A 25,935-nucleotide genomic window follows, 5' to 3' on the forward strand; every position below is an offset into this window, starting at 1 on the left:
TTCAAAAATTAAAAAAAAACACTATGAAAGTTGATAAATGATGATTAAACCTTTAGAATGAAAATTCTGAATTCAGTGAAGTGTGAGCAATTATATAGTCAATTTTTCTTATTATTGCTCAGTATTCTGATAGCCATTAGATTTTAATTCCAAATATTCATTCATCTCTTAGATCACTCTTTCACTTTTTTCAGGACTGCTATAGTTTTCCTATGATTTCAAAAATGATTGTACATTATAATACAATCTAAAACTATTCTGAGTTTGGTGGATGCTATCTTCTTTTTTAGTGCTAAAAACAAAACTAAAATGAAGAGTTTAAAGTTAGTAGTTTCATTATTCTCAGAGGACAAAGTTTAAATAATGAAATCTGCTTATATGATAACTTACAATTGACTCTTGTATTCAGGAACCTTGATTTCCATTACCACTTAAATATTCTATCTTTAATTGCAACACTCAGAAAAACCATCACACGTCAGTCAGCATCATAGTCATGCTCTATCTAAATGATGTGTTCTGGTCCCTTAACCTTTCATCAGTCAGTCAACTCCAGTAATCAATAGAGGACCTGAAACTATTTACTTAAACTGTTATACCACAGTTTTTCAGATGAATAAGCCAGTAGTACTTACTTCTCTGAAATAAGTAAAACTTAACAGATCTTTTAGGTTTTGATCTTGTTAATTTCAGATAAACCTTGTTTTATCATTGCTTTTTAATCTTGTTTTACCAGTGTTCACAGTTTATTATTCTATTCAGAATTCTAGCTACACAAAACATGTTGAAATGATACATTGCCAGTAATATTATTTTTATGATTCCATAAATGAGTTTGCTTTTTGATACACCATGTGTGCCCATTTCCATTTCATTTGAAAGGTGATTGGGTACCCCGAAACTATTTTATGTTTATGCCATCATTCAGGATTCTATCTCTTTACCTTACAGGAAGGTATGCAGTTACATGAGTAAGAACAAAGTGACACACTTTCTAGAAAAGACAAGAATCACTCCAGTCAAAACTACATAAAACATGGTAACCAAGATTTAACACGTCATACATTGTGGCTACAGGATTTATCATGAAGCACTTTGGATTACAGCACTTACTAATTATTGAAATAGTTTTCAAAAAATATGTGAGAAAAGTAAATAAGATGAAACATAAAATATTGATCACTGAAGTAAAAATAATTGATATTTTAACATGTAAACATTTGTGCAAGGTGAAATAAATATGCCTATTGACTTAGTTACTAGAAAGGCAAGATAGGAGTTTCGCTTGGTTGACCCAGGAGTTAGTAGCCATCCTGGGAGGTAGCAGATGGTTTCAAGCACAAAAAGAAAAACAAAGTAAGTAACACATAAAAACACCCATAAATTCTTCCATTAATATTTTGTTAAGTACATGTGTTTCCAACTGTGACTACAGTTGAAGTTTCGATTTCACGATCTGCTTTTGGTATCGAATTCAGAAATATTAGCCAGAATCTAGTGGCCATATTTTAGTTGACATACTAAGTTTGCTTTATGTTCTCTCTAATCAGGAGTTGAGTATATGCTTTCTAGCCCTGATCATCTATCACCGGAGAATATATGTCTAATATTAGAAAGAAATCTATTTTTTCAGAATAATATGATACTCCGCACTGATGAGAAATATTCTCAGCACAGAAATATGAGTTTTTAACATAATACATCTTAATTGTAACCTTTGTTGAGAAAATATCATTCTTTTCAGTCAAATTTTAAAATAAAAAGTATTTACTCATTTAGAAATAAATGTTAGTTTAGTTATAATCTAAGTTATAACACAAACTTCTCACCATAGTAATGAGTATTGAATATCCAATTATAGCAAATTTAATTGTGAACAAGATAGTTCCTTGTAAGAAACTCCGAAGGCTTAAATGGGAAATGGTAAACCTTTTCAGGGAAATATTTCAATAATAAAACAAAAAATCCACTTGAGCATAGTTCCTATTATACAAAGAAATTATTTTAATTCTGGAATTAGATAATTTTTTTCTTTCAGGAATTCTATCCCTGCATTTATTTGTTCTCCTCAATGTGTCTTTTTGACTACATCCACCATGTCTAGCCTATATCTTTATTTTCCTATGAGTAAATTAATTAAAATATCTGTTCAATTGCAAGATGCACCATTCCAGATTCAGAAATATCATTGTACTTCAAGCATAATAAAGCGACTTCCTCCCAGCCAACTCCCAAATTACTTTCCCAGTCTGTGTTTCAGTATTCACAACTGCTCTGTGTACACTCAGTTTTCGTTTTACTTTCTCAGTGCTCCTCTCTCTCTCTCTCTCTCTCTCTCTCTCTCTCTCTCTCTCTCTCTCTCTCTCTCTCTCTCTCTCCCCCTCCCTGCCTCCCTCTTCCCTCCCTCCTAACTCTATTTCTCTCCCCCTCCAAACCCACATTATTTGTCTCTCCAGTCTGTCTTTTATCCACCTTCCCCCACCCCTCCTTTTATTAATCTTTACAATTGTTATTCTGTTTTCAAACCTAGTCAAATAGTAAGTCCACATTTGGAGCTTTGAAAACTTGAAGAAGAAATTATGCATCCCTGCCATTATGCTTTGTGACGTCACTGGAGTGTCATTGAGCCTCTGCATTTGTTAAGGTCTTCTTCCTGTTTGTATTTACAGTATTTGATACTTAAGATACATTCATAAACATACGAACGTATTTACCATTGATCTATTTATTGAACATACTGTGTACATTATCACCCCTGACCCTTTTGTCATTACTTATATTTAAGTAATAGATTAGTCCTTCTATAATTTTAGTTATGAACTTGTTTTCTTAAGTGGGAAATAGTACCTTAATTTGTAAATGGCAAGTGTGACATTGGTATGAAGCACGAAGGTACATAATCTCAGCTAGACTCCTGTCTTATTAGTTGGCCTCATAGCTGTAGATAGACCTCAATTGCCCCTTTAACAATTCTAGCACTTACATGTCCATCAGACTGCTACTAGACAGTCAGCATTCAGTTGCAGCCTGTCATTTAAAAGTCATCAGTTTTACTGCAAAGTCTTATTACCCTCAGTCACAGGAAGAAATTAAAAGCAGTACTTTGTTCACGAGCAGGCATCAATGTCAAACTCAGCAATTTGATTTTCCAAAGTGGGCGAATAAAAAGACTAAGCATGCAAATAAAATACATATTTGAAAATATAGAAAGCATTATAAAATAATGAATATGTGTTTATTTTTGGGAGGTTTTACTGATGTTCCTTTCTGTCTAGAGAAAATCTTTAGTTACGTGTTCCATTGTGCCAAGGACAGCCCGGTAGTTTCCAGCCACTTACCCTCTGACAGCATGAATAAGTCTCAGTGATGGATAGGCAGTCCGTACTTTCAGCTTATTCTTAAGGATTAACGCGTTAACCCATTCCACGTGCTTCTCTCCTCCTTTGACCATGAAAGCAGGGATCCAAAGGACACTGTCATTCAGCATGGAAAGTCTATGCACAAATTTTTCTCTGTCACTCTCATTCCGAAAGCCTCCAAACGCCCTTTGCACAACTGATGGGTTCATGGTAATAAAATCTGACTTAGTCCCCACATCCGCAGCAAACTCCACCACAGGAGCTAAATTACACCTAAGGAAAAATTAATGGAAAAAAAGGAAAAATAAATATGAAAAATTCACTCATAAAATGGTGTGGATGAAAAGAATGAGGAGCCAGCATGTTTTCATCAGTAAGCATAACAAAACAAAAAACTCCCCAAAATAGTCTGCCTGGCAAAATTACACATTTGATAAATCGGCAAAATATTAGAAATATTACTTTCAATAAAGATGTTAACTCTCAGTAGAGGTCCAGTTAAGCCAATCTGTAACACGTTTTTTGTCTTCACAAATCCATATAATAAGATTTCATAATAAATGAATTTATAATGGTAAATCTACAAGGGCTTTGTGGTTACACAGCAGGAAATCTAAGCTATATGTTAAGTGAAGAAAACACAATGTACGTGCTGGTCAGATCTGTCCTGTTCATCAGGGATGGAGTCTTTTCAACACGTTTATAAATATCACTGAATAAGTTTGGCTTTTTGATGCTCTGAGATATGGGAGCCTATACCATTTTGTGTAGTACTGTCCACAAACATATTTACAATTGCCTTCTAAGGGCCTATATATTGAATAAAGTAAAAAAATAAAATTATCTTATTTGGCCTGACTTTCTGAGATTTGAGTGCATAGGAGAAATAACCTCTCTACTTCTTCAGAGGCTATGATGTAGGCTCCTGCATTCCTGGGCCTTCTGCATCCCTGGGTTCGTATGGAGGAAAGGCACAGGATATGCATTTCTGATACGTACCATGGAATCATAATGCTTTAAAAAGAGCCTACACCTAATCTTATTTATGCAACATGATCTGATCCTTGTATTGAAAGACAACTTCGGAAAGCACCTTGAATATATGCCCAACTAATGTGTGATGCTGTATTGAGTATTTCATATTAATCATGGATCCTTGACTTAAGAAACCCTTAAATACCCTTATTTTAGCTTGTTGGAATGCATGTTTCAATTAGTTTGCAAAAGAACGTTTAGATTTTCTTCAAACAAGACTTTATGGTCTGTAAAAGAAAAATAGCTTTCTGATACATTCAATCTTTGCATTCATGAAAACACACCTACCTATACATGAAACACAGCTTTCCCTACTTTTTTAGTCCATCCCTCAAAAGAATGAGTATAGATCTTATAGCTCATTAGTTACACAAAATTCTTTATATTTCTTTTCTTGTGCATTTTGCCACATTAATTAAACTCTCAAACTACTTAACTTTTAATTAAAAAGGAAATTGTGTTTACTATTGTAAAAATATTGTCTTAGATATAATTCTATACCTCTCTTAATTAACATATATTTATTATTGACATAGATTCATAGATCTCTTACAACTTTACCTATAACAATAAATCTTTTCCATCTCACACTATTAAGTAAAGTCTTTACTATCTAGAGTGAGCTATTAAGAGGGAAAAGGAAAAATATCAACACATTATTTGCATATTAGAGATTAACGGTTATATTTTAATATATATCATTTTGCACACTAATTCAGATGAAGTATAAATCATTTCCTTTATAATTAAGACAATCAGAATAGGAGAAACCTAAAAGGCTGTCGCACTCAAGAAAGCAGGAATCTCCAAGATGATGAACAAAGGAATAGAAAGTATATTTCACCTAACACTTTAATGTGAACCATTATTTTTAAAAAAGACCTGTCATGAGAATTATGGGGTACTGAGGATCTGACAGCTGATTATTATTTAGCTTGGATTTACTGAGTAATAGGGTCTCATGTAGCCCAAATTATCTTCAAACTCATATATAGCTTTAGCCTTAAAGTCTACATTGTAGAGACTAGCCTTCGACTCCAGATCCTTCCGTCCCCACCTCTGAAATACTGAGACATTACGTGTCCACGGAAGCATCTGAAATTCTAACACCAATATTTTAAATCTAAAATCTTAATCAACCTGATCATAGTATTAATTTGAATCCTGTAGGGAAAAGGATATTCTAAGGGTTGTTATTATTATAGATACTACCTCAGATAAGAGTTAAGAGCACAAATTAACTGTAAAACTGACATGATCCTGTCAGGATAGATGACACCATACATATTTTACTAAGAAAGAAAGAGAGAGAGAGAGAGAGAGAGAGAGAGAGAGAGAGAGAGAGAGAGAGAGGGAGGGAGGGAGGGAGGAAGGGAGGGAGGGAAGGAAGGAGGAGAGAAGGAAAGAAGGCAGGCAGGCAAGAAGGAAAGAAGAGCCCACAAAACCTCAGCAGCAGCTTTCTCAATGTAAATAGCATCTATATGTCACAATATCAATAATATTTTTAAAAAATCAGAAACAGTTCTGCTGCAGAGAGTGAAGTTTTTTTGTTTGTTTGTTTTAGTTTTTTGGGTTTTCGAGACAGGGTTTCTCTGTGTAGCTTTGCGCCTTTGCTAGAACTTACTCTGTAGCCCAGGCTGCCCTTGATCTCACAGAGATCCTCCTGCCTCTGCCTCCTGAGTGCTGGGATTAAAGGCATGCACAACCACTGCCTGGCAACAGTGAAGTTTTATACTGCTAAATCATCTACTATGGAGAAAGTGTAATGATTACTCTATGCTCATATTCTCTTACAGCATAAGAGCTCTCATCCCATCCTATAATTCCTCAGCACTCACTATTTCAACACAAACTAAGCGTAATTCTGACACATGACTGTGTGGGCATGTGCCTGATAAATGGACATACTATTTAACTAACTTGTAAAATCTCACCCTTAGACCCATAGATCAATGTGTCTCTCAACCCTCATTAAAGAAACTCTTATTTGAAGTAGACAGTCATTAACACAGAGACCCACACCTGGACAAGACACACAGAACAAGGGGCTGTGGTATACTTGGTCCTAAATGGGACATGTGTGTCATGCCCCTCCCTCCAAACCTCAAGGATCACTGTGGTGAAGAAGAGGAAAGGCTGTATAATGTAGAGATGCTGGCTGAATACAAGAAAACTTTGTCCTCCTGACACAGTAGGGCAGACGTACTATGAACTCACAGCAATTGCAACAGCGTAAACAAGCCCCATGCAAGCTCAAGCCAGATCAAATCCCACATGGAGAGGAACAGTGGCCACAAATTCCTACCCTGAGAGCTCTTGCCAATGGAGAGCTGCTTAGAGAGGTGGTGTCAGCTGCTTTAGGAAGGAGTATTGCACTTGGTAGGTCTACTACTACCCTCCAGTGGAAGACCACATATCCAAGAATGTACGTACAGCACAACTTGGACTTGATAGTTGAAAAAAGCGACACAAGGTTGGAAGGTCCTGAAGGAGGAGGAGTAGATCTGGGAGGAGTGGAGAGGGGCGTCTGAATGATCAAACTTCTTGTTCAAAATTCTCAAAGGATTAATAAATAATAAAAATTAAAATTTTAACAGAAAATTAAAAATCAGAAGAGTTAAAAAAAATATTCACCAGTGAGAGCTCAGTACTAAGTGAGAACATTTTCTACTTTGGAAGCAAAAAGAAGCCTAATAAAGCTTTTGGTTGCTTGTTTGTTTGAGAGTAAGGTAGATCTTAGAGGAAAAACAACAACAACATATTTAATGCAACTAAATAAAGTTAAATGAGGATGATGATGACGTAAAGACTATTGTGCTTCCTAGTGATGTCAAAGTCAAAAGCTACATCCGTAAATTCTCACCAGCATGACTGCCTAAGGACAGTTGGATAAAAATACCAATAGACATGCTAAAATGGAGGGAAGAGGTCTTATCTGTACAGAAAGAACCACAGAAATGCAGAGTGGGAGAAAGTCTTCTCCAGAAAGCAGCACTTCAATTGGTAATGCAATTCCAAATGGTCAGCTCTGAAAATATATGTATGAGTAAGCATTATACAGACTGAGAAGGTTGTATCTAGGAATATACATATATATTCATAGATGCATATACAAATTAACCAACAAAATAGGTGATGATATGAAAGAAAAATAAGGAGGGCTATATGAGAAGGTTTGGATGGTGGAAAGAAAAGGAAGAAATGATATAATTAGATTATAATCTCAAAAATAAATAAAAAAGAACAACTGGAGATGGGGGAATAAATAATAAATTCACATGTAGTATTTTGACAGCTTGAGCATAGCTCGGTCAGGCTTCAAGAAGTATGGTAGTAAATATATCGAAAATAAGAAGACAAAAAGATACATCATAAAATGTAGACTATGCTGGCCGTAAAAGGCCAATTTGACACTCCTCTGTGAGTAAGTAGCATGCTTTTTTTCCACTGGAAATAAGGACTAGAACCATGTCTACATGTAGCTGGCAAATTACTATGTGAATAAATCGGATATCTAGTCATAGAATTGGCTGAACTGCACATGTTCAAATAAACTATTAAGTAAGTTACCATAATAAAGCAGTGGTGCTGCTCTGCAGCAGTTGAGTCAACCAGCTGACCTCCGTGTTGTAAGCAGCAATATTGCTGCTAAAGCAAGACTATAACTGATTCTCAATGAAACGTTTCAGTCTTTCTAAACATCTCCTTTGAAACTGAAGCATTCAGAATTAGAGTGTGACTCAAGGATTTATGAAGCGCTGTGTGGTAACTCAGTTTATTCTTAACATCATAAGACAGAGGTGGCCAATTTCAGAATGATACATTTTTTTAAGCCAAACTACTGTGCAGGTATGAGCAGTTAATAGCTATGAGTTCCTTTGTCTTTAACCAAATCAATTTCTTGTACTTCCAAATTATTCTTGGCAAATAAAAGTGTAAGAAAAATATACACAAACTTGGATGCCTTGGCAAGCTTACTCTTAACTCCAAAATTCCCTGCTGGTGCTGATTCTACATTATTGATATAGCATTTGCCGGAATAAGGATGGCTCCAACCTCACTCTAAGTATATGAATTTTCTTCTGTGATTCCATACTATAAATGATTGTTTTTCTGTATACCTCATGTGAAGTGAAAATGCTTCAATTTTTCAAAGCTATATAAGTTACCTTATAATCCATGATCACATATAAGCACGTATAGCTGCATGAAAATATGTAACAGCAAAATACCAAACTCTTAGAATGGTATTCCTAGAAAGTAAGAAACACCGAAAATATTCTTTAATAAAGTTGACTTCCTGTGATGTCTGTGTTTTCTAATTCAGGGCTGTCTTTTTCTTCCTGCTTCTACTCTCGTGTCTTCTGTTTGTGGAAAGCTGCTAGAAACCAACTCTGAGTAACTTAGATGGAGAGTTCTTTCTTGAAAGGAAGGTAAAATTGCCATAGCCACCTTAAATCTATTAAGTGTCCAGTAGTATCCTCATCCATTCTCTACGGCCAAAGAACTCCTAGACATTTGGGAATCTCACTGCCTTCAAGGCTTCCTCTCATTGTTTAAGGCTAGGAATAGGAACTTCTCTTTAGTTCACTTTTAGTCCCATTGCCCCTCCCTTCCTGCCAAGTATACAATTAAAATAACTGCTTAGTTTTTGTTTTGCAGTTCAAAACAGCCCCTTTACTATGTGAGTGGATTTATTCCAGATAACAAGACTGGTAAGTCAGACTTGAAGGAGTTCCAGAGCTGTCTAACTACAGAATCTATGCTGAAATATGTTTAAGGTTTGAAATAAATAATTAATTAAATACATATATTTAAAATATACATTTCAGTTTTAATATTCAATTTTATACTCATTATCATTGTAGAAATCTACCCTTATGCTAATTAACTGTCATACGTGTTCAATATGACCTTTATATTCTACCATTTGTCATAGAGCTCTAAAATCTATCACATGACTAACTTTTGTTTTTCAAAAACGTGAACACAGATATATATATACATATATATATGTATATATATATATATACCTAAAGCCAGCTTTTACTTGAATCATTGTTAATATCATGTTCTCTGAAATTGCATACATTCTTGAAACCACATATATCTGCTAAACTCATCCTATTTAATTAAAATGATCATTGTGTTTGTTTCATGAGGAGTGTTAGAGAAAATTCTAGTAGTTCGCTCTCTTTGCCTTAAAAAGTCATAAATAGTATAGAGTAGAACATTGCACATGGACTTCTCAAACTCTGGGACCCCTGCAGGTATGTAAGCTAAACAACTAAAGGTCACCTCAACTCCCCCACACTGAGATGTCTTTAAAATGGCATGAATGCATGACTCTCCTCCATATTTCATTCAGCCCTCTCCTTACATGTTATCATATCCTATCTATATATTCATTTTACACAGATATTTACACATATGTAAAATATATATTTATTTTAAAAATAAAGAGCTAGGGTATTCATGAGTGGTGTACAGCTGTAACTCTTTTTACCTGATAAAGAACAGACTTATAACAGTTTGGATCTTTTGAAGTTGTGGTTGCTATATTTCATACTTGGGTTGGGAACTAGCTAGAATTTCTCAGGAAATGTTACTTGTATTATGGCCATTATTACTGTGAACTGAAGTCCTCCACTGATCACGGCTGCTGGGAAGTTACTACTCTTTCATAGAAGGGAGGTCAGGTTAAGCATGGAATTTATGCCATTAGAAAATATGTTCTATACTAAACGGAGAAAAAGAGTGTTCATGAAATATTTCAGTTGCTACTCTAATCACCCATGCTAGAAAACCCATAATTTTTCCTTTTGTAATTCAGTGTTAATAAACTATGTCCCATGAGGTCAATAGAGGGCTTTTAGAAGGTGTAACTCTGAGTTCTCTGCTTTTAGTGAATATAAAATAAAACCGGTCACAACCACACTGCTTTGACGTTTAAGTTGCTTAGTTAAGAAAACTTTAAAATTGAAAACTCTTTTGATCTGTTATTTTTAAAAACATACTTTTCCCTCTGTGTGTGTGAGCATTCGCAAGTGTGTGTCTTTCTGTGTGTACACGTGTGTGTGTGTGTGTGTGTGTGTGTGTGTGTGTGTGAGTGCGCGTTGTAAGTACAATAGGAAGTTGGAAAATGTGTTCTGACATGCTATATATGTGATTTCTTTAACACTGAGTCCTGGAAAGACAGTATAATTCTCAGAAGATTCAGACATTCTCTTACTATCTAAGCTTCCAGGACACTCTCAGGTTATTGGTGTGTAAGCACAGATATTTCAGTTTCTAATGTCACCAGAAGGACACAACAACTTCAGATCCATTACATCATTTTTATTCTAATAGCAGGTGGTATAGGCATTGTAAACAGTCACACACTAACATGGCTGAAAGGCTTTTATCCCTCCCTGTATTGTTCTTACTTTCCCTATCTCATTCCTTACAAACTTCTGGAAATTCCTTGCAACAAATTGACCTGAATACATTCTGTCTTCCCTAGTCCTACCGATATTTTCTTGGGTGAGGTACCACCACACTTCCTTGAACTATTATTGCAATTAGTTTCTAATTAATTTTGTTAAATTAACTAGATCCATTGGTGGATCATGAATTAATTTGGGGTCACGAATGAGCAAGTTTGGAAAATTGAAGAATACAGTCAATTAGAATAGAAAATGACAGTATTCCCTTCACATACTTTATGAAAATTTGGTGTAATCATTTTAATTACTGTATGTGTGTCCAGACACAGTAATCACGGTAGTGGGAATGACAGCTGGGGTAGATAACGATGTAAAATACATTATTTATTATTCACCATTTTCAAAAAATATTCAAAGTCATTTCTCTCAAGGACTTCCTGCCTTATGTATTCTGCTTTCAGCAGTGACATTCTGCTGGTAAAATGCACATTTTTATCATGTTGTTCTCATAACTCAAAATTGTCAGTGGCTGCAGACAAGACTAATGGTGGCTTTCATTACAGACCTCATATTTCCCAGAGTTTCCTTGTATATGCACTTTCCACATCTGATATTCCAATAGCATTAGCCTGATCCATGTGCTATACAGTTTGTATCACTCTATGCATGTCAATACCTGTGTTATCCATTAACATGAAAATGTCCTGCATTTTTTAAAATAAGGGTTAATATCTGTCTTATTGATTTTGATGCTTTAGAGAAACCTGATAGCATTAACTTATTGGCCCACACTAAAGTATTTATACCGTTATTTCTATATGCAAAAAATCAATATAGTAAATTACGTATAAGATATGTATTTAATGAATTTCAATTCAGGAAAATTAAAGAAAATGATGACCATCATCCAATGTATTTTGTATATGGTTGTATTCATTGAACAACTCACAAACACTCCTCTAGAATTTTCAGAGGCACTACCTATGTTCAAAGCCATATCTGGTCTCATGTTGAGAATCACCAAAGGAAAAGAATGCTACCATCTTGTTGGGATTCCTAGAATTTCATTTTACAAACCCTGTAGCAACTCTTCTCATTGTACGCAAAATCACATCACATTTTTAAGGTGATTTTTATTACTTTAAATTACATGTAGGTGTATATTTCTGCATGTGGTTATAGGCAGATGAGTGCAGGGGTCCACAGAGATCCAGCAGCTTAGAGTTCCTGGAACTACAGCTAAGATGGCGGTGAGCCACTTGATGTGGGTGCTGTGATACGAACTCGGATCCACCAGAAGAGAAGCAAGTGCTGTTCAGCACAAAGCCGTCTCTCCAGCCTGCGCTTCAGGCTTCATTTTGTTTCCAGTGTGTATTTCTGTTGTGCAGTTGGAGGCAAGGAAAGCACAAAGTGATGAGCAGACCACTTTAATCTGAGGAGTAGCTCTTGACCGTCTCAGAAGCAGTGTTAAAATAGACCAACATGCTTTAAAAAGAACCTTGCAGCTGGAAATGTTTAACGTAAAACAAGAAATACAGTCTGGCACACCAATGTGCTTATTTTAAGTAACTGGTTGTTTCCATAGGTGTGTGCAAGATCATTTAAAACAAGTTGGGGAAACTGGACAGATACTGAGGGTTAATGAAGGCTTTCCCTCAAAACAAGCCAAAAACAAAAACAAAATAAAACAAAACAGAAACTCTACATCAAAATTCATTCTTAAGAAAAGTTGGCCTCCAGTATTACTAAACACTGTCTAGGTGTGATGATAAGTAGAAAATAAACTGTAGTGTTTAAAGTAAGTCTAATTTTCAGGATTCCCATTTAATTAAATTGTAACAGTTAAAATTTGTTCTTTTTAAATGTGAAAGTGCAAGTTCTCACTTATTCAATAAAGCCCTGTGCTGTGTCAAAGACCACAGGTAATCTTGAGATATTGTAAAAGTCTATTATATAGAAATTGCTCAAGATGGAAATCTTCTTGGCATATAATTAAGGAGGTGAGAAACAGCTTCAATATAAAGGGCACCAAATTAAGCACTCCAAATAGGGACAGTTTTCCTAAGTTGCACATAAAGTATTGTAACTGAAGGGTCTAAGAAAATAAAGAGATCAAAGCATGTATTTGCAAAGTTAAAACTGCAACAGTTTTGTCATGTTAATGATTTTAATAATCAAGACTGAAAACACTAAAAACTGTACGTACTTGTGCATTACTTCATCAACATGGCATGTATGAAGCACAGCAAGCAAGAGAAACTGTTAGCTTGTGAAATTAATGTCATTAATTAAAAAATAAAAGCAAGTAGATTGTGAATTATAAGAAATTTGTGTAAATGCCACTTATTTTCCCTTTTCTATCAGAATCGCCATCAAATACCGAACTCTCATTTTTATAATGGATTCCTCTGTCTCATTTCCAATAATCTTCTATTCCTATTTCAGTTATTTCTGTCATGGTATTCTTCTGTTATACCTCTATACATATATTATTTCTCCTTTAAACTCTAAACTCCAAATACAACACATCTTTGTCTTTGTATCTGTAATACTTGTAAAGTGGTCTAGAACTGGATACCTAGAGGATGTTAGGTAATAGTTGATTGAATTTGTATAAAACACTAGCTGAATAAATGTGGCAAATTAATAAAAATAATTGCTTATATTTAAAACTCAAGTATTTTAATATGATAGCAATACTGAAAAATAGTTATGAAATTCAAGTTTTGAATTTTTATTGAATCATTTGTGAATCTTTGTACAAAATTTAACTCTGTCATTTATAAAATACCAATGTTTTTGACTCAGCCCTTCATTACTTACTATGAATACTTGTGGAAATCACCAAACATAAGAGCATTAGCTACTACCTCATACCAGATGGCAAATTTGTGAATTGCCCAGATCTTAAAAATCACAAATACAATGAAGAATTCACAGTCATGTGTTACTAATGAGAATAGGTGTCCCATCGATTTTCAAATCTTAGAAACTGGTTTAAGATATGTACAGAATCAAAAACATTGAATCCAATACTTATCTCACAACTACAATTTTCAATGGTTTTCAGTACTTTAATAATATATTCTACTTCACAAAACAAAAACAATCAATACAGTATCCACAGAAGTGCTACAACTCAAAGATGAATACATAAAACTATAGTTCATGAAATCTCAAAAGTTCAATATTTAATTAAAAAGAAGTTCTTTGGGCTGGATAGATGGCTTAGCAATTAAGAACTTTGCTATTATTGGCAAGGTCCCAAGTTCAGTTCCAAGCACCCATGCTAGGTGGCTCACAAGCACCTATAACTCTAACTCCAGGAGGACTCAATGCTTCTGACCTCTGCTGGCATCCCCTTCCACACACACACACATACCCCCCCCCCATTCTCACATAAAGACACATTTAAATTGAAAAATAACTCTTAGCAAAAAAAAAACCCCTCAATCTCTCTGTGTAAAAATGCAAATATAATCTCATTTCTCCTTACTCTTCATATATGTACAGTGTGCCTATGCACAGTTAGTATTTTTAATTGAACTTTTCAATTAAAACTAGTATTGTTACAATTTTTTTAAATGGAGCCATATTCATTGCATGGAGGTCTGTGTATTAATTTTACATACATGTACACACACACACACACACACACACACACAAACACTTACACATGAGGCCATGAGAACATTGAAATCATTCTACCCAAACAGAAGGAAATGTTTTCAAATATATAATTCTTGTAAGTCCTCTTAAAAATAATTACTGATAATATTTGGCATCACGCTGACTATTAATTCATACTTTTATGTTTCTAGTAACAGATGAGTTGATTGGTATTTCAATGTTTCATTCTGTAATTCCAGGAATTTTGATGGTTGCCAGTAAAGTGGCAGATACAGGAACTAGGTTCTATCCTCAGAAATGTGTCAAGGTCTTTTCCCTAGAGCCATCCTGAGTGATGATGATGTAGAACTACTTCTCTTTCTTTGAGTAATTCTAGCAGTTATTTGGTTCTTCTTTACACCTTTCCTATAATCTATGAAATCCCAAGACCCTGATCTCATCACACTTACAGTCCTCTCAATGAGTCATTGAATGTCACAATTGTTTTTCTTCAGCTAAACAGACATGCTCATCTCTTGATTTTACATCTTAGCCAGCTGACCGGCATTCATCAGAAGGAATGCAACAATTCTGAACCAAATGAAATGAAAACCAGACCAGAGAGCACAGCAATATATGTTAGTACCACAACTTCACTGATGAAATTTTGTGGTGATATATTATGTACCCTAATAAACTTGCCTGAGGATCAGAGGACAGAGCTAGCCACTAGATTAGACACAAAGCCAGACAGTGGTGGCACACACCTTTAATCCCAGCACTTGAGATCTCATGCCTTTGCTTGGGAAGCACACAAGCTTTATATACCTTTCTTGCCCTGACATATTACTTCCTGGTATAGATGTGGGATATCTGTATGCTGTGAATATGTGTTGCTCTGATTGGTTGATAAATAAAGCTGCATTGGTCTATGGAAGACTTCTTGCTAGCTAGCTCTTTCATCTTAAATTAACCCATTTTTTATTAATCTATGTATTGCCATGCATTCTTTGGTTTCACCTGTGTCCCATTACATGTTGCTCCTTAGACGGCATTCTGGCATCTCCCCCCACTCTCCTTTCTCCTCTCACTATCTCTCTTGGATTTTCCTGCCTGGCTCCACCCTCTCCTGCCACAGGCCAATGCAACTTTATTTATCAACCAGTCAGAGCAACACATTCACAGTGTACAGAAAGACATCTCACAGCAGAATTTCATCTATAAACTATGGTAACTAGAAGATAAAAATTTCAAACAATGTAAGCCTACTCACTGGCCTTGTTCCAAAGACATCCATTGAATCATAGGAAATACAGTCACAGGGTTTGAGAGTCAGAAAGGAGTGCAAGAGACCATTGAGTTCAATTTCTTCGTTAGGCAAATCAGCTGGAGAAAATGAATCCCAAGGTGTATTGTATCATTTGCTTAAAGTTACACTGCATTTAACTGCTATGTCAGCAGAGTTGCTTATTGTCAAATGACTATCCTTTCAACTGTTATTTCCTGAGAGTGGGCATCTGAGATAGCCCAAAGGAACACTTAACTACAAATGCTGACATTTTCTGTGTGCATAAGCCATAGTTAGGATGGTCGCAATACAAATGTACTACTTATCAATCCTGAATCATTGGAAGGATATTATATATCTATTGTATAACTGTGCTTAATAGCCACTTTGTGCTATATTTGTACTAGAAACCTTTGTTTTGCTTCTAAATACAGACAAGAGTTATTAGACACTAATTATTTCTTCAAAGTATTTGAAAATGTCTGTGGTTTGGTTTGAATACATGTTAAAGAGGTAGTACACAAATACTTGATTTAAAATTTTGTATAATTTTGATTAAGATGCTAAGACTCTTAAGTAGAAGCTCATGAGTTTCCTGGTTACCTGCCTTAAAGATATTCAAACGTATCTTTTGTTCATAGTAAGAACTAAATGGAAAGAAGTTCTTATGTTATAGACCGTAGACTATAACAAAAAACTATTGAATCATACAAATTTCAGCTTGGTGATTTTTACTTTGGATTTCATTGATTAAAAAAAAACAAACATAGTTTATAGTCTTAGTCTACACTTTGAGAACTCCTGGTGCCGTTGGAAAATATCAGACATGAAAATGGGATTCTCCCTTCTGTCCTTCACAGTGTCCCTGAAAGTTAGAATACAATTTAGAGTCCTTAGTTACACAGTAAACATTCAGTTAATGCTTCTCAACCTGGAACAACCCTGTCTTAATCTTTACCAGTGAAAGTTGTAAGTGCTTTTATTCTGTGTTAGGAATATTGTTGGAATTTGAGTTGGAAAGAAAGCTGTGTCGTTCTTTTGTCCATTGGCTGAGTACCTGCAAGGAAGCCCTAAGCTTCTCGTTCTCTGAAGAAATGTACAAGATTGATGTATGTATGAAGCACCTTAGAGAGAATGAATTCAAATTCTCCAAGGTTGGGTTTAATATATCATAAAAACATCTAACCTTTTCTTAGAGTTGTATACGCATCTTTCCGTTTGTATGTTTCTCATTATGTAATTTCACAGTATTGCTGCATTACTGATTTTTTTTCCTTGTCCTCAATTTCTCATCCCCACATCTGTCTCTCAGTTCTTCTCTCATCTTGGTAAGTTTCAGAGTATGTTCAGCATTACAGTTTGAACATCCCTCATGTGAAAATACAAAGCCTAAGTGCTCTCATATCTGGAAGCTTTTTGACATTATCATGATGTTGCAAATGATGAGTCATTGTCAAAATGACAATGCTCTACTAATTCACTAAAAATACCTTCAGGCAACACCTAAAAAGTGTATATGAGACGTAAGTGTCTATCTCAGACAAGGATTCAACCCAAAAAAAATCTCATTGTATATCCTTATATTTGAGAAAAAACTGAATGCATTTTTTTGCAATCTCAGTCTTAATCATTATTGTGTAATAATTCATACGCATCCTGAATCAATTTTATTTCATTTGCATTACTCTATTGGCTGAAACATCTTAATGAGCCTCACATTTTATCCTACAATTCTTTTGTTGAATGTCTTCCCAGAACATGTGCAAAATTAATTTCAATCTTCTTAGGACCTTTCAATCTGTGTTACTAGCCTCATCTCCCTTTTCAGTCTTTCTTGCTCTCATTAATCAATGCATTCTTGCATTAACACACACTAAAACTGTTCTCCATGGGCATTGAAAAAGACCACAGCATTCTGCTTGTTCCCCCTCTGTATTTACCTGCTGCCTCTCTACAGTTCAGCTCAGACATACTCAACTTCGATAAACATTTCCCAGCTGGACAGTTACACCTCCCCTACTTCCCATCACTGTTGTGTTCTGAGAGTGCCCTTTTAGACAGCAACCGGCACACTGTGACTTCATGAGCTTATACCCTGCCCTACACTCTGGAAACTTCAAAAGTAGAGATTTCTGCTCTGAACTACTTCAGCATAACTCTTCATATCTAAGTGACTAATGGAAGGAAAATTATTTTTAAAAAATCCAAAGCTATTATGTATTGAAAATTTTGTGTTTGACTTTGGATCAAAAAATTTAAATGTAGCATCTACATACAGAGGCTTAATAAGTAAATCTTTTACTTTAAATAAAAACTGAAACCATATTTTAAATCTATAGAAAAACTAATAAACTGGGCATTTTGTAGCACTTTATGTCAGAGGAGAAACTGTGTACCATGTTGAATCATGCCGCTCCAGCACAATATTTTCTCTTCTTTTCTACTCTGATCTCAAATTCAGACTTGCTTCCTCTAGACATCCATATTGGGAGGCTATTTTTTCCATAACCACTTTTTATAGTGTTTTCATTCCATTTATAGACACATATCTCTAGAATTCTGAATCTATTCCTTTTTGTTCATAGCAATCGCAAATCAAATAAAATTAAATAAACCAAAACTCCAAAGAACTACAAGGCTATTTCTTGAGATATTCAAAATGTCACGAAAATAATTAATATCACATAATTATTCATAACATCTACTTCCAAATTTTGCGTTTCTTTTTCCATGTAATTTTCATTATGAACCCAAAAGGAAAGCAACTCCAAACTCATATGTTATCTTATGGTCCTGGAAACACTTGTCTTTTGTTATTTTTGGTCCTTCTACCTCATACTTTCGTCTCCACCTGGAGAATTTTCAGTCATATAACTGTCCAGTGATTTCTTAGTTGTTTTCTGTGCACTGTAACAATGCTTTTGTAGTTGAGCAATTGCTTCCATTTGGCAGAATTTCTACAACTGAAAAGTGACATGTATGCGGATATAAATATTTTTAAGGCTCTTAGAGGGCATCATCAACTTGATTTTGGGGAAAGTTCTATCCATTTACATTTCTGAATGCATTTCACTGAGATATGAATATCAGTGAAGATTTTCACTACATACTAATTTTTAACATCACCGTATTTATATATAAATAAATAAATAAATCTATATAATATTTATTTTTAGGAATTAGAAAATATGCTTTAAATTAGTTTTAGTATTTTTGTTTCCATTTTCATTACTATTTCTTATTAACATGTCCTTTTGTCTTAGGACTAACATAATTACAAAAACTAATCACTGCTTATCATGCAGCAATTCCCAATAACCTTCTTCTTAGCATTGTTAAAATTTAAAATGATGAATTAAAATAAAATTAAATTATGAGTTGTACTTAAAGCATGGGTTTTACAATTAAACTCAGTAGACAAAACATGCAAAGATAATTATTTTAAAGCTGTAAAATTCTATTAAGCAAAAATTATGAAAAATATATTAAGGAAAAATGTAAATTAGAATGGCAAAAGTTATTCAAGACATGGTCCTTTTTCTGAGACACAAATTGTTTCTGGATTCACACACTAAACATCTTCTTCATTCTCTGGGGCCACCTTTCTGTCACAAACTTTTCTGTTTTCTATTTGCCAATAAGAAATGTGTGTGCATGTGTGAAAGAAGGAAAGGTATGCTTTGCAATTATAAGCAAATGTTGCTTTGTTTCTCTAAAAAAATAGTCTTTTAGTTAAATTTTATTTTTATAAATGGTAGCATGCAGTAATATCAGCTATGTGATTTAAAGTTTGTCATAAACTATACACCCCTGGAGAGTCTACATGGTTTTGTTCTCTAAAGTTTCTGATTCCTCCATCCTCCATCCCTTTCTTTTGGTGAAGCATCCCTCTTCTTAGAAAGATGGGCCATCTTTGCCACATTACTTCATATTCCCCAGGACATATATACCTTCATTACATTTAAATCTATTTTTACCTATTCATATTCTATAGATACTTCTGTCTTCTAAAGTTGTTTTCCTTTGCTCCTCAGATCAGATTCTCTCACAGCTTATTCAGTCTTACTTAGATTCTGTTATCCAGTGTCAACTTTATATATACTTGATAAATTTGGGTAAAGTATGCGTGATTTATATTGGACAATAGTAATAAAAACAGCTTGGTACTGGCATAAAACCGACATGTGGACAAATGGAATCGAATTGAAGACCCTGACATCAATTCACACATCTATATACACCTGATTTTTGACAAAGAAGCCAAAACTGTACAACAGAAAAAAGAATACTTCTTCAACAAATGGTGCTGGCATAACTGGACATCAACATGTAGAAGATTGCAAATAGATTCATATCTATCACCATTCACAAAACTCAAGTCAAAGTGGGTCAAAGACCTCAATATAAACCAGTTACACTGAACCTGATAGAAGAGAAAGTAGGAAATAATCTTAAACACATTGGCACAGGAGAACATTTCCTAAATATAAAACCAGTAGCATAGACACTGAGAGCAACAATTAATAAATGGGACCTCCTGAAACTGAGAAGCTTTTGTAAGGCAGAGGACACAGTAAATAAGACAAAACAAGAGCCTACAGAATGGGAAAAGATTTTCACCAACCTCACATATGACAGAGGGCTGATCTCCAAAATATATAAAGAACTCAGGAAACTAAACATCAAAATAACAAAGAATCCAATTAAAAGGGGGCTATAGAGCAAAACAGAAAATTCTCAAAGGAAGAATTTCAAATGGCTGAAAGACATTTAAGGAATTGTTCAGCATTCTTAATCATTAGGGAAATGCAAATCAAAATGACTCTGAGACACCATCTTACACCTGTCAGAATGGCTAAGATCAAAAGCGCTGCAGACATCTTATGCTGGAAAGGATGTGGAGCAAGGGGAACACTCCTCCACTGTTGGTGGGAGTGCAAACTGGTACAGCCACTTTGGAAATCAGTATGGCAGTTTCTCAGAAAATTGAGCATCAATCTACCTCAAGACCCAGCTATATCACTCTTGGGCATATACCCAAGGAATGCTCAATCATACCACAAGGACACATGCTCAACTATGTTCGTAGCAGCATTATTCCTAATATCCACAACCTAGAAACAATCTAGATGCCCCTCAATTGAAGAATGGAATAAGAAAATGCATTACATAAGCACAATGGAGTACTACTCATCAGAGAAAAACAATGACATCATGGAATTTGCAGGCAAATGGATAGAACTAGAAATTATCATCCTGAGTGAGGTAGTCCAGACTCAGAAGGACAAACATGGTATGCACCCACTCATACGTGGATACTAGATGTAAAGCAAAGGATAACCAGACAACAACTCACAACTCCAGAGAAGCTAACTAACAAGGAAGACCCAAAGAGGAATGCATGGATCACCCTGGGAAGGGGAAATAGATGAGATCTCCATGAGTACATGGAGTATGAGTACATTGGGTATGAGTGGTTGGCAATGGAGGGTAGGGAATAGGGGATGAGAACATAAGGGGATGGGATTGTTGAGCTGGAACAGGGATGGAGTGGGAAAGCAATAAAAGAGATACCCATGATACAGGGAGATATCATGGGGATAGAGAGAAACCCGGTGCTAGGGAAGTTTGGGGATTCCTATCCCCAAAAATGACCCCAACTTGGACTACTACAAATAGTGGAGAGGGTGCTTAACTGAACTGGTTTATCCCAGTGATCAGACCAGTGAATACCCTGTCATCACAGAGCTTTTCTCTAATGACTGATGGAAGCAGATGCAGAGATCCACAACCAAACACTAGGCAGAGCTCCAGAAGTCCAGTCAAAGAAAGAGAAGAGCAAGTACATCAAGATTATGATGGGGAAACCTGCAGAAAGGACCAAACCAAACTGTTGGGAACTCATGAATGTGGCTGTGGCTGTGGGGCCTGCATGGGACTGGACTAGGCCCTTTGCATGGCAAGACAGTTGTGCAGCTCAATCTGCTGGGGGGGGGGCTGACAGTAGGATCAGAATCCATCCCTGGTGCATGAGCGGGCTTTTTGGAGCCCACTACCTATGATGGGACACCTCATGCAGCCTTGAGGCAGGGGGAAGGGCTTGGATTTGCCTCTCCTGGATCTGCCTCCCCATGGGAGGCCTTTGCCTTCTTGTGAGGGGGATTGGGGGGTAGATTGGGAGGGAGAGATTGGGGGACAGAAGGAGAGAAGAGGGAGATCTTTGGTTGGTGTGTAAAGTGAATGAAAAAATTTTCTTAATAAAAAAATAAGAGTGCTAAACAATAAAAAAGAGTGTCTATTTCTAGTTATTGAGCTTCCATGTTGGGCAAGATACTTGCAATTTTATTTTATATAAATTTATACTATATATATATATATTTATATATATATATATATGTATGTATATGTATATATCAGGTTAGAGAGATAGCTCAGAGGATAAGAGCATTACTGGTTGCTCTTCTAGAGGACCTATGTTTGATCCTCAGCACTCATATAGCAGCTCACAGAAAACTGTAACCCATTTTAGGTTATCTGAAGCCCTGTTCTGTTCTTCAGTTGCACCAAGTACCAATAGTGTACAGATATATATGCAGGCAAACCACACATAGACATAAAAAAATAACATTTTAAAAATTATGTATATGTATGTTACCTTCCTATTCATCATTTTTACTAGACTTTAGAACTCATGATTCTTTCACTAAATATTACAGATAACAATATAGAAAGAAACTCTTACTAATTCTGAAACTCAATATTGCAAAAATTGTATATAAACAGATTTTTTTTAAAGCTAAATTTGATCAAAATTACATTTTTTATTACTGATCTATTTAGTCATGTAAACAATGTATAATTCAATGTACCGTTCTTGTTACTGGACCCTAAACATACAGGCCAGAAAAGTTAGATAGGATGTTTAGCTCCAGCTTTCCTACAGCACACTGAGAGTCAATCTCTAAACCTCCTGAACATGTAATAATATACACATTCTGACTCAGCAGGCCTGGCTCAAGTTCTGCGATTTCATATTGTAACGAAGCCTCAAGTTGGCACTGGAATCCTGAACTGTAACCTAAGATCAAATATCTTGTTGCATCTCTGAGTCTTCCTTCTTTTTCAAAGTAAACTATTCCTTACAATGCCATTCAAAGCAAGTGGTGAGGGTCGGGATGACCAAAGGGAGAATGAGTACATTCAGAGAAAACGATTTAGACGAAAGAAAGAAAAAAAGGTAGAATGGATAAAAGGAAGATTGGTATGGAATACATTAACAAAATTAAACAAAAATCCACATTAATTACACAGAAGCCATAGAAAGTGTGTTTCTGCATGAAGCTAACAGTTTTTTCTAACAGTGAAAAGTAAGTGGAATTTTTTGCTATATATTAAATTGAAAAAATCTCATAGAATTTATTTACATACATAAGTATTCAGAGTGACTTAAACAGCACTTTTGTTAGGGTTTGGGAGGGAGAGACAATTCTATGATTCTCTAATTCCTATGCCTAATCGAGGTGCAGCATTCTCCATAGACAGAAAGAATCTCAGGTTCTGAAGTAGGAAACTCAGGTCCATGGAGGCTGAAAACTAGTCTGAATATGTTACCACCATCTATAACCCCAACACTTAGGTCCTGGAGAAAGGGGGGGTCAGATCAATGATTTCCTCACCTGCAGAATATGTCTGAGGCCAGCCTAGCTACACCAGGTCTTGTTTCCCAAAGACAAAAACCAGAAATGAATGATTAGGCACTTTATTCAGTATCACCGAGAATAAACTTTGATTACACTCTAGGATTCATTATATGTACCTATAATATCTTAAAAATTAGATAACACTAATATTAAAACAGCTTTATGTTTTAACTTAATGAAGGCTTCTGTTACCATTAGTTGTTTATGTGGTGCCAAAAGTACATTCATTTGAATTAGATTTGACTCTGAAACACTAAATTTACATCAAAATTTATAGAGAGGGGATAAAAGTATGCGCCACAGTTATACTTTGACCATAGCCGAAACCACGCTATTTGGATTTAGTTAAATAGTGTACATCACTTTGCAAAGGTGAATGTTTCCTAGTAGTGTGACTAATTCTGTTCAATGTAATCTGGTTAGTTTGACCTAGGTCAGTTCATGGCACCCTGGTAATACTGAACATTATCAGTGATTATCAAAAGCACATGATTAAGATAACTAACGTCTGTTAATCTATCTAGCCTTCTAAACCTATCCTGTAGTACCTAGTAGACTAGGTAAAATTCTGAGGTTGAATAACTATTCAATAATAGAACCACACCTATTTACCTAGAACATTTTATAAGCCTTTCTCCATTCTTTGACATAATAGAGATAGACATGGAAAAATACTTCAAATTTGCCGTGTGTCTTCAAAGATTTTATTTCAGTGACTATTCCTGAACCATGCAGCCTCAGTCTCCTGCAAAAAGGATTCATAGATACTCAGTTCTATAATCAGATCTGCTTTTGACTGGGCCCTGGTATCACATATCAAGTATTACTTTGTGATTATGTAATACATGACTTATTACTATTTTGCTAAAGTAAACTAATGTTTTCCTATTTAACAGGTAATTTTGAATAGCTACAAGAATAATATAAAATTGATTTGTTCTAATCAACATAATTTTAAGTAATGTGAAGAATGATTTAACTCGAATTTTATAAAATTATTTCTAACTGCCAGGTGTGGTGGCACACACATTTGGGAGGAACTCAACATTTGTGAGTTCAAATTTAGCCTGGCCTACAGTGCAATTTCCAGTACAGCTAGGACTGTTACACAGAGAAATCCTGTCTTGTAAAACCCCAAAAAAGTTGTTTCTAGCCATGTTAAATATACTGATATGGCAAATATTAACAGAAAGAAATATTTCAGTATTGTACAATTTTAATTTTATATATTCCTTCTTTCTGTTTGCAGACAGTGCTACTGTTGAATCTAACACTGTAGGTAGCCTCAGAAAAGTCAATATTTGTGATGTTTCTTTTATTAGTTAATAAAAAAGGCCTCAAATTAAACCTTGCTATACTTAACAATATCAGAGACACAAATGCTTCTTGAACAATGGAAGTACTTATCCTCAAGAGGAAAAGAAAATATTGGATGTGAAGTCATACCTAGAGCTGAATTCTTTTGTATAGATCATGGTCTGTGCCTACAACAGCAGTACAGAATCTGATAGACAGAAATCATAGCTTACTGTAGTTTTAATACAGTACATCGGAAGTAAGGAAAATCTCTATGAATTTTTCAAGAATTATATCTGAGAAGTATAGCTGAAATCATATTTCATCTTATGCATTTATTTGCTCATATCATCAAGCAGGTAGGAGGTGGATTCAGCATATAACTAGCATAAGAGTGCCAGATTAAAATCATAAGTTTTTTCATCCTGCCCAAAATGACAGAAGAGATGATACCAAAGGGCCCTCACAATTTCATCAGCCATCTCTCTACCGGAGATGTCAGACCAAGATATTTTCTTTATTGTTATTATTATTAAGAGATTGTCTATTCATTTTACATATCAACCACAGATTCCCCTGTCCTCCCTCCTCCTGCCCCCCTAGCCATCCCCCACAACCCACCCCCTATTCCCACCTCCTCCAATGCAAGGTTCCCATGAGGAGTCATCAGAGCCTGGTTGAGGCAGGTCCAAGCCCCTCTTCTCTGTACCACAAAGTGTCTCACTATAGGCACTAGGCTCCAAAACGCCAGCTCATGCACTAGGGATGGGTCCTGATCCCACTGCTTGGGGATCCCCTAAACAGTTCAAGCTAAACAACTGTCTCGCCTATCCAGAGGTCCTAGTCCAGTTTCATGGGGGCTCCTCAGCTATTGGCTGCAGTTCATGCATTCCCACTAGTTTGGCTAGTTGTCTCTGTACTTTTCCCCATCATGGTCTCAATGTCCCTTACTCATAGAACCCTCCTCTCTCTCATTGATTGGACTCCTGGAGCTTGTCCTGACACCTTCAATTTGAAGCAGAGACTCCCTTTTTTTGTCTTAAGATTTCTTTGATGAAACTTAAGATCTGCTTACTTAGTAATCATGGGCCAAGTATCATGAGGCATGTGCATTAAGAAACATTAATCATAGTTTGCCTGACTGTATTGTTTGATTTATGGTTTTAGAAATGCTTATTAAATATTTTCTCTTTCCTTTTTATGTAAATATATAGTATGAA

At 35.4% G+C, this 25,935-nt stretch overlaps 1 protein-coding gene across 1 annotated transcript in view; it reads right to left on the reverse strand.

Moving 5' to 3' along the window:
• The window catches only part of St8sia4 (ST8 alpha-N-acetyl-neuraminide alpha-2,8-sialyltransferase 4), a 94,266-nt gene that overhangs the window by 46,251 nt on the left and 22,080 nt on the right, over nt 1–25,935 (reverse strand). The window contains exon 4 of the mRNA XM_059278190.1: nt 3,339–3,632. Coding sequence (XP_059134173.1) covers nt 3,339–3,632 — 294 coding nt within the window. The remainder of the gene's footprint in view (nt 1–3,338; nt 3,633–25,935) is intronic.

Source organism: Peromyscus eremicus, chromosome 13 (assembly GCF_949786415.1).
Source record: "Peromyscus eremicus chromosome 13, PerEre_H2_v1, whole genome shotgun sequence".
Taxonomy (NCBI): Eukaryota; Metazoa; Chordata; class Mammalia; order Rodentia; family Cricetidae; genus Peromyscus; species Peromyscus eremicus.